The sequence below is a fragment of the Orbicella faveolata genome, unplaced genomic scaffold, assembly GCF_042242905.1.
Source record: "Orbicella faveolata isolate gen_17 unplaced genomic scaffold, um_ofav_v1 contig_34, whole genome shotgun sequence".
NCBI classification, from domain to species: Eukaryota; Metazoa; Cnidaria; class Anthozoa; order Scleractinia; family Merulinidae; genus Orbicella; species Orbicella faveolata.
Window position 1 is genome coordinate 3,575,754 of NW_028301563.1, and position 15,056 is coordinate 3,590,809.

General features: G+C 41.0%; 2 protein-coding genes across 2 annotated transcripts in view; one reads left to right on the forward strand and one right to left on the reverse strand.

Moving 5' to 3' along the window:
* Window positions 1-11,220, forward strand: part of LOC110068070 (structural maintenance of chromosomes flexible hinge domain-containing protein 1-like) — a 32,222-nt gene extending 21,002 nt beyond the window's left edge. The window contains exons 38-55 of the mRNA XM_089271933.1: window positions 187-258; window positions 488-573; window positions 1,178-1,299; window positions 1,805-1,866; window positions 2,185-2,272; window positions 2,815-2,946; window positions 3,280-3,565; window positions 3,837-3,956; window positions 4,046-4,131; window positions 4,704-4,826; window positions 5,349-5,450; window positions 5,848-5,936; window positions 6,041-6,147; window positions 6,876-6,946; window positions 7,020-7,083; window positions 7,747-7,854; window positions 8,415-8,476; window positions 9,192-11,220. Of these exons, the coding sequence (XP_089128059.1) occupies window positions 187-258; window positions 488-573; window positions 1,178-1,299; window positions 1,805-1,866; window positions 2,185-2,272; window positions 2,815-2,946; window positions 3,280-3,565; window positions 3,837-3,956; window positions 4,046-4,131; window positions 4,704-4,826; window positions 5,349-5,450; window positions 5,848-5,936; window positions 6,041-6,147; window positions 6,876-6,946; window positions 7,020-7,083; window positions 7,747-7,854; window positions 8,415-8,476; window positions 9,192-9,551 (2,140 nt within the window). The 3' untranslated portion in view covers window positions 9,552-11,220. The remainder of the gene's footprint in view (window positions 1-186; window positions 259-487; window positions 574-1,177; window positions 1,300-1,804; window positions 1,867-2,184; window positions 2,273-2,814; window positions 2,947-3,279; window positions 3,566-3,836; window positions 3,957-4,045; window positions 4,132-4,703; window positions 4,827-5,348; window positions 5,451-5,847; window positions 5,937-6,040; window positions 6,148-6,875; window positions 6,947-7,019; window positions 7,084-7,746; window positions 7,855-8,414; window positions 8,477-9,191) is intronic.
* A 91-nt stretch (window positions 11,221-11,311) lies between these two features.
* LOC110068033 (uncharacterized) lies at window positions 11,312-14,184 on the reverse strand. The gene is made up of 3 exons (XM_089272109.1): window positions 14,068-14,184; window positions 12,656-12,757; window positions 11,312-11,727 (listed from the first exon to the last, which is right to left on the reverse strand). Exons 2-3 carry the CDS (start codon window positions 12,738-12,740, stop codon window positions 11,480-11,482), a joined length of 333 nt encoding a protein of 110 aa, XP_089128235.1. The 5' UTR covers window positions 12,741-12,757; window positions 14,068-14,184; the 3' UTR covers window positions 11,312-11,479.
* Between the last annotated feature and the right edge of the window lie 872 nt (window positions 14,185-15,056).

The following is a 15,056-nucleotide window of genomic DNA, read 5'->3' on the forward strand; positions in this document are numbered from 1 at the left end:
CAGTCAGGTTTTAGTACTCCTGGCTACAGATGCAATGATAATCCTTACCTGATCACAGAGGAGAGATTGCTTGGACCCCGGGGAGGGGGGGACTTGGATACACCACTAAATTCTCCTAATTAGTTTATGCTATAAGACTGCATGTACATAGACTATACAAGAGTTTGTATTTGTTTTTAAACACAGAGGAATGTATGGAATAAGGATCAAGGCTCTCCTTGGACGAACAGCGATAGATGCACCAACTATCAACGTGAGGTGAGTTGAGTTTAAAGTGTTTAATTACTCTTGCACGTAGCTGTACTTCCATTACCAAAGTGAACAGAGTGGTTTTCAACTGAGTGTTGTAAAACCGAAACCAAACCAACTACTTACCAGTTAGACTACTCAGCCAATCTCAAACCGTAGCTAGTAAAATCAGAATCAAAACCAAAGTAATTACTTGAAAACCGCTCTGATTTAACACAACTGGTTTTGTTGATTTTAGAGTGGAGCCAGATCCATCCAAAGCTGTAAAACTGAGTGTGACGTTTGACTCCAAGGCTCCGTGTGTGGTAGGAGAGTTGTTACCAGGTAAGATGTCATACCTCACGGATAGTTTGCGCTCTTAGAGGGGAATCTTTGTTTAAATATATGCCTCATCACCATTAGTTCTTAATATTGGAATGGCATAGCGCGATTAACTTTCCCAAGGAATGTGAGCCCGATGTAAAGAATACTTTTTGTGCGACGCGGGCTTAAAAAATCAAAATTTTCAAAGAATGTATTAGCTTATTGGCTTCTTTTCCACCCAAACATTTCGCAGTTTTTGAAAACCCATTTCTCCGTGAATGTCACACCCAAAGAACCAAACATTTCACCACTTACTAAGTTTCACAAGCTCTTTAAATGTGTGGAGTCAATTTATATCGAGGATAATACATTCTCTGTGCAAAGTCGAAAAATGTAAACAATGAAGTCTTTTGGATGAACAGTACGTTTGCAATAGCACTATGAAAACACGGTGGTGATGTGACAATTAAGATTGCTGCAAGTTGCCAAGTTTACCGCCTAGAATTCAAACTTAGTTTTTGATTTCGTGTTAACTTTCTCTTTGTGTACGTGACATTGTGTTATTATGGAAAGCGTCATTGACTCACTTGTCGTAGTAATGCGAGTTCATTGTTTGTTGTTTCAGCTGTGTCAGCTCACGTAGTTGGGGAGGATGAGGCAGTGATGAAGGCAGCGAGCGCTAAAGACTTGGTATTAAAGATATGGCACTCCAAGGATGGCCCGGTATCTGACAAACCTCCAGCTCGGGTAAGGACCTTTTAAAACCACAGGACAACCCCGTTCTACCGACACCTTCTTAATACGGACTACCGCGAACTTCGGATAGTTTTGTTTGTCGCGACGAAAAGTTCATATATTTTCTATTACATGAGCCCGCTTAATTCGGACACCGGTTAAAACGGACTACGGCGCTATGGAGGCACTGGTTATTCGCGCACAATGTATGCTTTTATTTGTACAGTGATTACGCCTTGGCCCGGTAGACTCTTTTTATACCCCTAATTATATTTGGAGAGTTCTGAATATCATCCATTAATGAGTTTGTGAGCTCCCTTTTTGCAATAAATTAAGTTACAAAGTTAATGCAAAGACTTGCCTGATGTTTTGGTTCATGGATAGAGTGGATGTAGTCACTGTGGTATTTATTGATAATCCTACAGAATCTACTGCCTGTAGGATTCTAGTGTGTTCTTATGTGAATGTGTGTGAGCTCGCCCCAAAACTCCTTGCATATCTGTCTTTCCTCTTGCAGGCTACAACTTTATACCCATCTAAAAGGAAAGTGTCAGATACGGAAGGCGAATTCTACTTTAGGTATGCTGCATTTGAGTGGGTCAGTGAACTGTCTGAATTCTATGGTATTAGTTCAACTACACGTCTCTTTTGGGTTTTATCAATTTACTCGTGCAATTTCGTAACAAATCAAAGATGGCCGATTATTAATAGAAACACCAGAACATGGAAGAAAAACTGCATTGCTCCAAGACCAACTTTTTTTTTTACGTGAGATTATCCTAAGGTTAAGGGGATCTTTTCCTCCGGGAATGAAAATGTAAGCGAGAAGACCACTCTTCTTTTGAGCTGTAGGTCCTGCCATTAGATTTCTTACTTGCTTGTGTGTTCATCTACAAGGGATCTCAAGGTACCGGACGTTGCAGGGCCATACTGTATGGTGGTACAGTTTGGATCAGGAGGAGCCGTCACTCTCTCAAGTAAACCGGTGAGAATGGGAAATGTGTTGCGCCGTATTACCGTTTACGTATTGTTTGAAATGAATTCAGATCAAAATGATTTTAAACTAGTTTGGATTGTATTTGGTAAAAAACGTTTTAGAGAAACAATTGAGCAAGAAAAATAACGAAAGTAAAGCAACATGACGTTTCGACGACTTCATGTCATCGTTGTCAAAATGAAATGAATCAATTAAAAATAACGGCAAGCTATATTTATAGAAATTAGGATGTGAGGAAATAAATTAGTCAAATTGACATGAAAGCATTCAGTTAAAAAATATTTACATTTGTTTCACATTTGTTAGCGTTAACACGAATCAAACTAGTTTAAAATGTCTGACTATAAAGTCATTTTAAACGAGAACCTACGTGTTGGTTGGTTGGCAACGATGTGATCACGCTTAGTCTTAAGTTACTCTAACTTCGGCAGTGGTTGGCATTCTTGCTGTTTTATCAGGCGTGAAGCCAAGTGTTAAAAACAATCTAGCGGATACACAGAGATATAACCTCAGCTTGTTATTTGTTGCAGATCACGTTTACTGCAAAGGCTGGACAACCAGTGAAGCTTGAACCAGAAACGATTCCTGCTACTCCAACTGTGTCTAACACACAGAGAAACAACAGTCGAATACTCGTCAAAACACTCAAACTACAGCTCAAGGTATACTCATTTACTGTTCTCCGCTGGCACTTGAAGTTCCGTTGTTAAATCGTTTTGCGACGCTTTTGCTTTTGCTTGCATTTTGTTGTTCAGATTTCACAATGATTTGTTCAAGAATGATTTTTGTCGGGTGTGTGCAAGTATTTGTTTAACCTTTTCTTTCACCTGCGCATTGTCGATTGCCTAAAGTAAAAACTCAGCTACAGGTTCAAAGAGATCTTAAATCGTTTTTTGAAAAAGCGTATTGTTAGTGCAGGAGAAATGCATCATTTTTTATTTGTAAAAAAATAAAACTGCTTCTATTACTGAATAAACTGTGAACATTCTTTTCAGGACAAATTTGACAACTTAACTGGCGAGAACCTGAGAGGTAAAGTACTTATCAAGGTGACCACTCCATCAGAAGGCATAGATGAGATTCCCGCCCTGGCAGGGAATGTGTATTCCATGGAGGTACCCCTCTTTAGGGGTGTGGCCACTGTACAGAACCTGCTCATACAGGAAAACACTGCTGGCAAAGATGGACAAGAGTACCTTCTGAACTTCGAAACTCAGATCCCTGCTAATGCCTCTCCTCATCCTATTCCGCCCTTCACACTGGCTTTCTTGTTTTACAATGGTGAGCGTCGGCGTTTATCAATTTCTTTCTTTATTTACGATCTTCAAGCTGTAAGGGTAAATATCGGCCTAACGAAAACAACTTTATTGAAATTAAAATTCGTTTCATTGTCGTTCAGGTTTTCGCCATCCGTGCTCTTATGAATCCTCGTATCTTTGTTTTCTGACCAACTTTGCTTGCAACTTCGCTTCTTAACGAAGTACGGCTGTGTGCATTGCTAACTGAATAAGAGGGAACGTGTAACATGTATCTTGTTTTTCTCTTGTTTAAGATGTCAGGAAACAGCAGCAGATGGCTCAGCTGACAAAGGAGAGAGATCACTTGTTTGAGACGATACGCACGTACCGGCTTCTGTTTGAAACGACACGACAACTTATTAACGAGATGCAAGGTACAGTGTCAAGTTATTGTTAGAGGGTAGGTGGACAGCTAAGGATCTGAACGTAATTTGCTGATTGTTATATGATATTTTGAATCTAGTTTCAGTACACGAAGCCTCTTTACAAGAACAAAAGCTGAGAGGAGAACTTAGGAAACAGAACATTCCAGCAAGTAGCTTAGCTACGGTAAGAATCAAGCGTGATGTGTGATGTGTGATGCATGATGCGTCATGCGTGCTGTGAGTGTGATAACTGGGAAGATCGAGCCATGTCTTCCTAGCTGATTTAATAGACACTCCTGCATGTGTTGAACAATATTTTTGCAAGGTTAGAAAGCAAAACATGAGGTAATAACAAATCACGAAGGACCAAGAGTGGTTGAAATCAGTGAAGACGATCGCCTTATAATGTGTTTTTAGAAATCTTCAACCAGTCCAGTCCTCAGCCATTGATTGTCCGCTACATTCATTAGTGTCCGTTTCTATCTCATCAGGATTACGAAATTAGATAAGCTGTGAATATCAACCGAGCCCAAGAAGTTGCTAAGTAACTCTAAGTTTCGTACCATATCTTGCTGCCAACTGACGGAGTACTTGTTTGATTATGGGATGGAGAACAGGAGTTAGAATCTAATCCATAGATATTTACACAACTTGGGTGCGTAGCCACCTACGTCATGCTGAGTTCTCGCACCATGACTTTGCGCGGCCTCGCCCGCCTGGGGTGTATACCGCTAACCAGTACTTCTTTGTTACCAGCCTGCATCAGTGACGTCACTTATAGACGACTTGTCTAGAAAGAGAGATCAGATCGCCAGTACTCCCAGGAGACAGTGTCTCTTACATCCGGGACCACGAGGAGATTCAGGGATTCTGGGAAAGGTTTGTTTGTCGTACGTAACTGTTTGGAAAGTGCAAGCGAATGAGTTTTATTCAGGAGTCGTAAATACCATGAAACTAATTAGCGAGATTTTGGGCGAGTGAGTCAAATGGTACGTTGCAACAAGTGAACAGAACTCAAGAAACTCGTTTCCGTGATGGTCGAGGTCAAACTTCATGTCTGTGTGACAATTGGGCAAATTGAAAAATACTGAGTACCTTTGATAGTGTTTCGTTTTGTTTATTTGTCTCAGAGGTAAACATCGACCACTATAAAAATTCAACATCTAACATTGTAAAGTGCAGTAGTCTTATGGATTTAATAATTTTATTTTCAGGATACTTCAAACATGTATGAATTTCCTTTATTGCCCTGAAAGTATTTATATGCTTGTACGATAAAAAAGGGGTTTTTACGAGCAAGCAGACAAAACTTTAATTCTAATTACTACAATTTTATTGTTATCAGGAAATTTTGTTCAAAGGTTTAATAACTTACGATATGTACCGTTCCTACCCCTCCAGGTAGCTCATTTAGCTCAAGTAGTGGATGATGATGTAGCGCGAGTATTGTCTTGGCACATGGCGTCTGATATGGACTGTGTTGTCACTCTTACTACTGAAAAGGTTTGTTTATAATTTGTAGTAAATACGGAAGTGGGAGGCGCGGTGGCCTCATGGTTAGTGTGCTCGTCTCCGGATCGAGAGGTCCAGGTTTGAGCCCTGGCTTGGGACATTGTGTTGTGTTATTGGGCAAGACACTTAACTCTCATAGTGCCTCTCTCCACCCTGGTGTATAAATGGGTACCGGCAAACTTAATGCTGTGGTTAACCCTGCGATGGACTAGCATCCCATCCAGGGGGGAGTAGAAATACTCCTAGTCGCTTCATGCTACAGAAACCGGGATAAGCTCCGGCCTGATGAGCCACTTGGCTCGTATGCAGATTTAACCTTCCTTTACCTAATGAATCTAGAGACACCTGAACTTATCTCACAACAGATGCATTGTGTTGACTGTTGTAGGCTAAACAAGTATATCGTGATTCCAATGGCCAACAACAAGTTCTTCCTCTCGACTCCATATTCAGACGAAGTTTACCAGAATGGAACAGGTAAGCGTTCTCCGCTAAACTAATGTTTTTATTTCATATTTACTACTCCCTTGTGTCTTATGTTAATGTCAATTGGTTGCAATCCTTGCATGGTTCATTTTTAGACCACTGCCACATGTCCGCGGCTCAAGTACCTACAGTCCGACTGGGAATCCTGTGTACGCACGAGATATGCTGCTGTTCCCTGCAGAAGGAGACAATTGCAAGTTAGGTAAAGACACGGTCATACTTAAAACATGCTTGGATAACACATAGAACGGTTCGATTTTATGAAACAGTATTCGAGAGATGAACTGAAGCTACTCGGAAGTGAGGAGAACTGACAGTTTAGATGGAAATGTTTACGATGTGTGGAAACGTTTGCTTGTGAAGGTCTTGTTTTAACATGGAATCGGTTGAGGTAGTTGCATTTTGGTTTTGTCTTGATTTTCTTTATGTTCCAATGTTAATTTTATTACAATCATAACATCACTCCTGGTTTTTACTGAGGCAACATTGCTATGAGGGTGGTTTGTCCTAAGCTGGTGTTTTGACATTTCCCCGTCAAAATATCATGCTTGTCCATAACGACGTAGTAATAGTCGTTATCAACCGCGATCAGTTTTTCATAATGATCACGATGGTTTTTTTTTTTTTTTTTTAATTTGTTAGACATGATTTAATAATTTGTAGGATGTGTTACATAATACTTGTCTTACAAATTAAAAAAAAAATATGATCTTTTTAAAACTCGCGATGTAGTAATTTTGACATACGTAAACCTTGACGAAGATTGATGGCACGTTTTCTTTGTTTATTGGGTTTTCCATTTAAGTACCAGCTGAGCACCCTGCTGACCACCATTGCCGAATTAGCAAGCTATAGGCAATGACACTGATTAAAGTTAAAGTTGTAGCTGATGTTATTTGTTGAAAGCGTGTTTTATGTGTTTTATTGCAGTATTCGGTATGCTGCTCGGGGACACTTTGATCCTAGATGACCTTGACTGTGCCAATAGATACAGACAGGAGGTAAGGAACAGAGCTGCTGCTGTGTCACAATTCAGCAACAGAAACATCTTACTTGTGATATGTTATTTTGTAGGTTGTGAAGTACACCCATTGTCCTACAATTCTGACACGTAGCGGAGACCGCATCAGGAGTAACGGTAAGCTGCCACGGCTGAGAAAGCTTATGCTGTCTGTATTCCATTTGAAGGATTTTCCTATCTCTGTCAACGGTCTCGAAAACGCCCTCGTGGGTGAAAAAAGTGGTTTGAGAAACAGAGGAAAAAATGAACAAGTTATTTACCAGCGTAGGGTCGATCTGTGTTAGTGATAAACTGTGACCTCGGACTTGAAATTGGTGCCCGAGGCCGCACGCCGCCGGAGGGTTGCATTTTCAAGTCCTCAGTCACAGTTTTTTACTATACGGACCTCCCAGCTGGCAAATAACATTTATGTACTGCACTAAGGCGGGAAGCGCGGTTGCCTCATGGTTAGTGCGCTCGACTCCGGATCGAGCGGTCCGAGGTCGTTGCGTTGTGTTCTTGGGCAAGGCACTTTACTCTCACAGTGCATCTCTCCACCCAGGTGTATAAATGAGTACTGGCGATTTTAATGCTGGGGGTAACCCTACGATGAACTAGCATCCCATCCAGGGGGGAGTAGAAATACTCCTAGTCGCTTCCTGTTACAGAAACCGGATAAGCTCCGGCCTGATGGGCCACTTGGTTCATATGCAGACTTGATTTTACTGCACTGCATCCGCTGTGTACACTAGTTAGCCACCAGATCTTTGTCATTAAGGTTTGTTTGTTTTCTTTCTTAAGGTAAATTTGGTGGTCTTCAGAATAAAGCTCCTCCTTTGGAAAGAATGCGTGGTGCGGTATTCGCCGCTCCACTTCCACTTGCCTTTCATTCACTTACAACACAGATTGGTGAGTATTTTGACTCGGAAGCGAATCATTTATAGGATCACAGTGAATTTGCACCATGGTACCATAGATAATAGAGGGAAATGGTTAGGAAACCTGGGGAAGATCTTTGTTGTATGTCTTTGTTTGGCCACTTTGGGGGTTAACCCTCGACAAAACCTGGCAAAATACAAAAGGTAGTTATGTGTGCTCATACAACTAGCCAATAGAAGCATTGCGGCTATGTAATTCATGCATAGTCAGTGAGCATAAAACAAAAGATATGTAGGGTCAAGAACCTTCCAAAATAAATCTTAGCCTGTTTGTTTGCTTCTTTGATGTTTACCGGCCTTCCTAACTATTTCCCTCTATTAACTATGATGGCAAGCGATAATTTGTTTGATCAAACTTGTCCTCTTTTAATTTTGTTGTTTTCAATCTTCCTGGCCGGTCAAAGTATTCACAACTTTCAATGGAAAAATATTGTCCACCTTTAATAACTACCGTTTGTTTCTGACATAGGAAAATCATAATGCAAACATCTTACGGCTTATGGCTCGTTCTTTTTTTTATTATTCTCATAGATCAACTGCAAGCATATAGACAAGCAGTCTTAAAACACACGCAAGCCAAGGAGGAACTGTCGGTAAGTTGACTTATAGGAGCTTGTACCCTACATGAATCACGTGATGGTAGATACATAATAGTTATGTGATATTTTCGAGTGGTGTAGAGATTTTGCACGGCAGCCATGTTGCATAACAAGGACAATAGATTCTTTTTCCTATGGGAAAAAATGTTCTTTCTAATGCAAAACATTTTCATTGTTCCTGCCATGCAACCTGGCTGCCGTGCAAACCTCTATATACCATGGAATATTCCACGAATCACTGGTATTTTCTTGGTATACACATGAGCCTTATGGAGAGTGTGTGTAGCAAGTAAATACAAGTTGCTAGTGGGATATTCTAGGGTATACCATGAGAGAGCGTTACATAACTATTTTATACCATGCCATAGAAAATACAGTGTCCAACAGAATCAATGCGACATACGCGCGGCGCATGATGGGAAGGTTGGGTGTAACACAGCGGCTTTCCTGTATTCTGATTGGCTGTATTTTCTATGGCGTGGTATAATTAACAATTATTCCACGAGCGCGCGTTGGATATGAGAAATAGATAGCCTCGTTGGCTAATTGTTTCATTAAAAACGCCCCAAAAATTCACGCATTCGCTTACCATATTTGTAGAGCATGGTATAATGGCTCAAAACCCATGATGGCTAAGCCAATGAAAACTCTCGAATTGCATTATCCAATGATCCAGTTTTTAATAAAAGGTCTTATTTTTCTCTTATAGCTACAGCTGCAACACGGACAAACCGAGGAGATGAAAGTGAAACATCGCGAGTGTAGAGAAGCAGAGACTCAGTTACGCATGATTGAGGAGCGCCTGGGTATGACCCCAACACAGTACAACATGCCCCCGTCTCCTGCCACCATGTTACTCACAGAACTCAGCACGCCTCCAGCAAGGACTGCTACCTCTCGTCGCGCGGGCGCGCGAGCTGCAGCAGCCGCTTCCGCTTCTCCAAACCTATCGGCTCCAGTCGTAAATGGCACGAGCAACAGTTCGGGAACTACGAGTTCTACACGAACGAGACGAGGACCTCCGGTCGCTGCTGAAGATGTACGCTCCAGTAAACGAACGCGGAGATGAAAGGAGTGAACGTTTTTAGTTTCTTTTGGAATCGTTCTTCTGCCCGATGTGTGCTTTATTGTCATCATACAAAAAAACTTGAACCTGCATTGTAGGAAGCTGTTAGCGGCGCTGATTTGCCTTTCGTAAACAGTTTTATGCCATCATTGGTAACCGAGCCTTTTGCAATGGTCGCCAGGTCGAAACCGCGCTTTGATTATCAGAACAAATAAGATCTAGATAAGGCGATTATTAGGCCTGAGACAGATTGAAGTTTAGTTCAGGGGAAGGATTGAGAAAGGCATCTTTCGTAATTGAATGGGTTATATTTGTATTCTTGGTATTAGACTTGAATTAGCTTGCAACTGAGCAGACTTGTAGTCAGGACTTAAAGAGTGGGCGTGCAAAATGTGCTATAGGGCGTAACAATTTATAACACAACGTATGAAAAATAAAACGATTTTCTTGGTAAAGTGGCCGCCCACAGGACGCCTGGACGCCCATCTGGCTAAAGCCTGCAACTGAGGCTTATGCAAGTAGTCTTTTCAAATTCAGGTGCAAATGACATAAATCTATTTTTAATGATATTCCCTGCGTGAGCCTCCATTGCAAGCTAGTTGCAGTCCAATACCGAGAATACGAATATTGGAGTTAACAGAGGTATGGTTAGCACGACTTACCTTCGTTGGTGGACAACATCTCCAGTAACAAACTTTAAGGCGTCGCTAAAATTACATCGACTGTTTACGAAAGGGAAACAGTAGTTCAAATCGTATGAAGTATGAAATGCACAGCAGCTCTGTTGGCACAGGTGGCCATAACATGGAAGTGGAACAAAACTTAAGCTGGTTGCGTCAAAACACATTTTGTTTAGGTTATCTTAGATATTTCGGCGCTGCTAACCGGAGGGTATCTTGTGAAACTCTCGTAACTGATCTACAGGTTCTTTTTCATACAGCTCAAACTCATTTTCACATGAAAGGTTTGCACGAGGACTCGTTTTGAAACAGGGGCACAAGGTAACTCGGAAATGGCCTATTGTCGATACCACATGGTCACGTGGTAATCACAGCCGCCATCTTGGCCGATTCTAGAAGGTCCTAACATTTTCAACAACTCGAAAATTAAATTGAGTTTATAAAAACAATTAAACTTTCAAATTTAGAGAAATGTGCCTGTCAAGATACCAAATTGTTACCAGATGAATTCCAGATAAATTGGCATAGTCTGGACGCGTTTACTTACTGACTGAAAAGTTATAACCGGTCACAGTCGATGCGAGTGGATTCTGTTCGTAACGTGTTGTGACTTCCTTGTAGCAGGCCTCTGTGTTTCAGGGCAGGTGTCATTTTAGCTTGCCTCGCTACAGAGCGGAGACGGTGCATTATTTATTTGAAACACTTTCTTTGGGATAGCTACTTCTAAATCCAATTCCGTCTCGTTGTAAAGTAATTTCCTTTCAGTAAAAGTGATTATATTTATTCCAAGATTCTCTTGTTAGAAGCATTTCACTTGGTTAGATGTTCACAATTTTTCTCTGATTAGTGCTACTGTTGGATTTGACAGTATTTGTCTTATGACTATATACTATTTACCATTACTCATCGCATCGCCAGGTTTATAAAATTTTTATACGAAATCTGCATCATGTAAAAACTGTATTGCGAAATAAAACGAAATTTGAGTAGAAGCGCCTCCAACTGTGGTTCTCTTTTAAAAAAAAAAACCCGCTACAGAAAGGTGATCTAAAAACGCTGAAATACCAAAACCGCCAGTGGAAATTTAACAACAATAGCTTTTTTATTAGGTCGTTGCCTTTGCTTAGTACAACTACAATCCTCACTTGTAAATGGAAGGCTTAATTAATTGTTTTTTCGCTTACAATTATTGTTAACTTTTAACTGTTACTTAATCACATGTTGTCGGTTTAGCGGTGTTAACTTTAGCCTCTAATGTTTTCCTCCCATGTCGTGAGTGTAATCTACACTCCAATGATCGCCGTTAGGTTTCTGCCCCCCTGCCTGCACATTAATGTTGTGGTCGTTCGGGTTGTTTGTGTACTTGACATTCCAGTGATCACCGTTACGTTTTTTCTGTCCAACGTTGACTTCAAGACTGTTGCCCCTGGTAGGTTTGTTTCCACCAGAGTTCCTTCCCAAGGAACCAGGATGCACGGGCTGCATACAGCCGCCGCCACCTGAAATACAACAGCCCAGGTTTCAATCCCGGTGGGGTACTTCCAAAAAAGTTGGGTGGGGGTGTGCGGCCCACTTCCCAAAACCCTTACCCTATTTATGACCAAAATCTGCATTTTTTGCTACCCTATTTATGACCTGACTAAAAATTCAATAGCCTATTTATGACTGTTGCGGCTGACACAGTTGCCCTAAACATGAGTTATGAAGGGTTTTTGTTGGCGGTCTTACTGATAATGATGAAAAAGTAGGTTCTTCTAAGAAACATACCCAATTCAAGACTAGATTGTTAAAACAATACCCAATTTATAACCAAAATGGCCAAACTCGATACCCTATTTATGACGAAAAAACCATACTCTCTGGGGCCGCACATACCTATATAGCCCATATGAGGGAGTACACTACAAGCAGCCTCTGTGTTTTTTTCTTATGTCATCAAGCGCAACCCTAAAGGACGGCTCGTGTGAAGCTTTGCCTGGCTCGATACAGTTGTCCCAGACTAACCAACCAGGGGTCTCTTGTCTTTCGATTGTTTTCAAAGGTGCTACGTCACGGTTTGCACATCTTGAAAAGTTTAGTCTAAATTTTTCCACCTCTTCGTTTGTAATCCGTGTTAACCTTCCCCATCCTTAACCATCCTTGTTCCTTTATGATTCACTATTATCTGTTTGGTGTTTTTCTATCTTAGTAAACTGTACATGGATAAAATATCTTGACTGAGCTCCTTTAAATAAACAAAATGTATTGCACGTGCGAGCTGGATCGATCATAGGATAACTTCCTATTTGTTTGGTCGACGAGGTCCGCTATCGAAAGAGTGCTGTTAATAAATAACAGATTTATGGTTCAAGGAGCCATTAGTCACCAAACTTGCCCCCAGGTGCTTTTCCCGAGCTTACTTTCAACGGTTTTTCACTCAGCACTTACCTGCCGCAAATCCTTCGGTTTGGTCAACCTTTTGAAGTAGTATTATCAACACTAAAATGATCACGCGCGCCGTGGATTTCTTCATCTTCTACAGTGGATAATCTAGAAAAAGAACAAAGTATGCGGACTAAAATTAATCTATTAGGCCACACCAGTAAAAAGAAATTCGGCTTAATTATTGCTTTATCGAAGTCACCAGCGTAAACTGTATGGTTATGATTGTTCTTTTTCATTGGTATTTTCCTTTTCCACTCAAATAAATCAAAGTTTTGGGACAAAATCCTATGAAAATGAATATTTTTCAGTAATAGCTCCGCCCGGAGAAAATATTTTACTTAGTTTCGCTTTCGTTGCTGTCTTCGTTTTCCCTTAGTCATGGAAATCTTGATACTTCAGTCTGAAACTTGCAAGGCTGAATCAAAACGCCTACACTGATTTCAGCAGCCAATGTGAACACTTTTCACATCAAATAGAAATAAGTGGGGGTAAAAAAGATTTGGGGGTAGTCTGAATTTTAGCCGTTCAACGAGTCCCTCAGCTCATTCCTCTCTGGGTATTCAGGCTTCAGGCTAAACTGGAGCCGATAAAAACGAAGAAATCCACACATGTTATCAGTTTGGCAAACCTGCTGGGAATTTTCGTTGAGTGCTTATAAAACCTCCTAGTTCCTTTCCAAGAAAAAAAGTCAATTCAAGGCTCATTTAGCTCTAAGGCTTGCTGAAAGAAGACGTTTTCACAGAAAACGGAAATTGAAATTTAAGTTTTCACACTACCAGCCCCCAGCTCTCTGAGACATACTACAGTGCATGAATCACGGAGGAGCTTCCCGTCATGTTTATAGCCCGCGAGCAAGCTCACTGTTTGGGCAGGTATCGCGGGCAAGGGCGGCGGAGCCGCAACCGAGAGCTGGCGAAGCCGGCGAGAAGAATAGTGGGACTTTCAAAACAAAGGAAAGTCGGGCTGGAGTGGCACGAGTTCCTTTTTTTGAAAGTCCCACTGTGTGACTTGCGTCCCAGCATAATTATTTCCGTACCATGTGACCGGATCGTGCAAAGGGCCTGGCTTCTCGCCGGCTTCGTCGTGCTCCGCGGCCTTGCCCACGATATCCTACCCAAACAGATCCAAACAAGTAAGCCTGCTCGCAGGTTACCCATTTTACAGTAGAACAAATGCACAACCAGCCTTTTAGCAGTGAAAGTTGAGAATACTAGCATTTATTTATGAAGCACACAAGGCGAGCTACCGAGCTAGAAACATAAAAGTAGACAGGAAAGAAGCCAACACCTCATGCCGAAGAGACTTAAATACTGGGAAAAAAAAAACTTGCCATCATCGACACCGAGTCGATTAAAGGTATCTAGCTGTGTATATTAATATAATAAAGACTTTGTACAAACAGAACAAGTACGTACCTCAAAGCTATACTTGTAAGCACCAGTGCCGCGAGCGCGTAGACAGGACGTACAACTCAGAGCCAATTGCCGATAGAAGACGTGCACGCTACTACAGACCGAATATTTATACGTTTCCCAGGTTGATTCCTAAAATAGACCTTCAAGGATCAAAGTACACCCATAATAGTTAACGTGGATTTGTTAACGTTTTGGATGTCAATCAAGGAGGACAAGTTAATGACTCTTTCAGTTTGTAAATTCTTGCGGTCTCGAGTTCTTGGAAGAGATACTGTTGGTCGCTGTCTCGAGTAGAGGGCCTCTGATTAATTAGAGTCGTCTGTTTAAAGAGGAAACTTTATGTACAAATTTTAACAACCCCAGAAGTTGTGTCAGTGATGGCTAAAACCGTTAACCAGAAACTTGAGGCCTCAGAGGCCCGGGGATTGTTTGAAGATTTGTTGCATTTTGATTATAATTAGTTCTCTCGAAAGTGGGCTGACTTGTTAACAGGAATAATATAATTAGGCCGTGGGAAAGAACAGCCGGAAATGAAAACGAAAGGCGGGAAATATTTGGGAATAGGAGCAAGGATCAAGGCTCTTATGGCTTCGGTGTTTTTCTAAGAAATGAAAACGGCAGGTCTAAATAAACCAACAAGTGTTGATATTTCTTTACCGTGTTTCAAGATATTTGTGAGAGAAGTGATGTTTGTACACGAAAAAACCGAGAATGGGATGAGGTTACCGTAGTAAAACCGGAAAATGAAATCGAAACATCGCGGGGAAAATAAAAGATTCCTCCTAAACAATAACAAATTCTTGGAAATACCGGTAGTTTTATCAAAGTAAGTTTTTCAAATTAAAATATTTCTACCGTCATAGCTGTTTAGCCTAAGGCTAATTAAAATTTGATATCGCAACTTTTCTAAGAACCGAGTTGATTCCATATGAAAAGCAACGCGCATTACCTTTGCAATAAAAAACTTTCATCGGTATTTCGAGAATGTT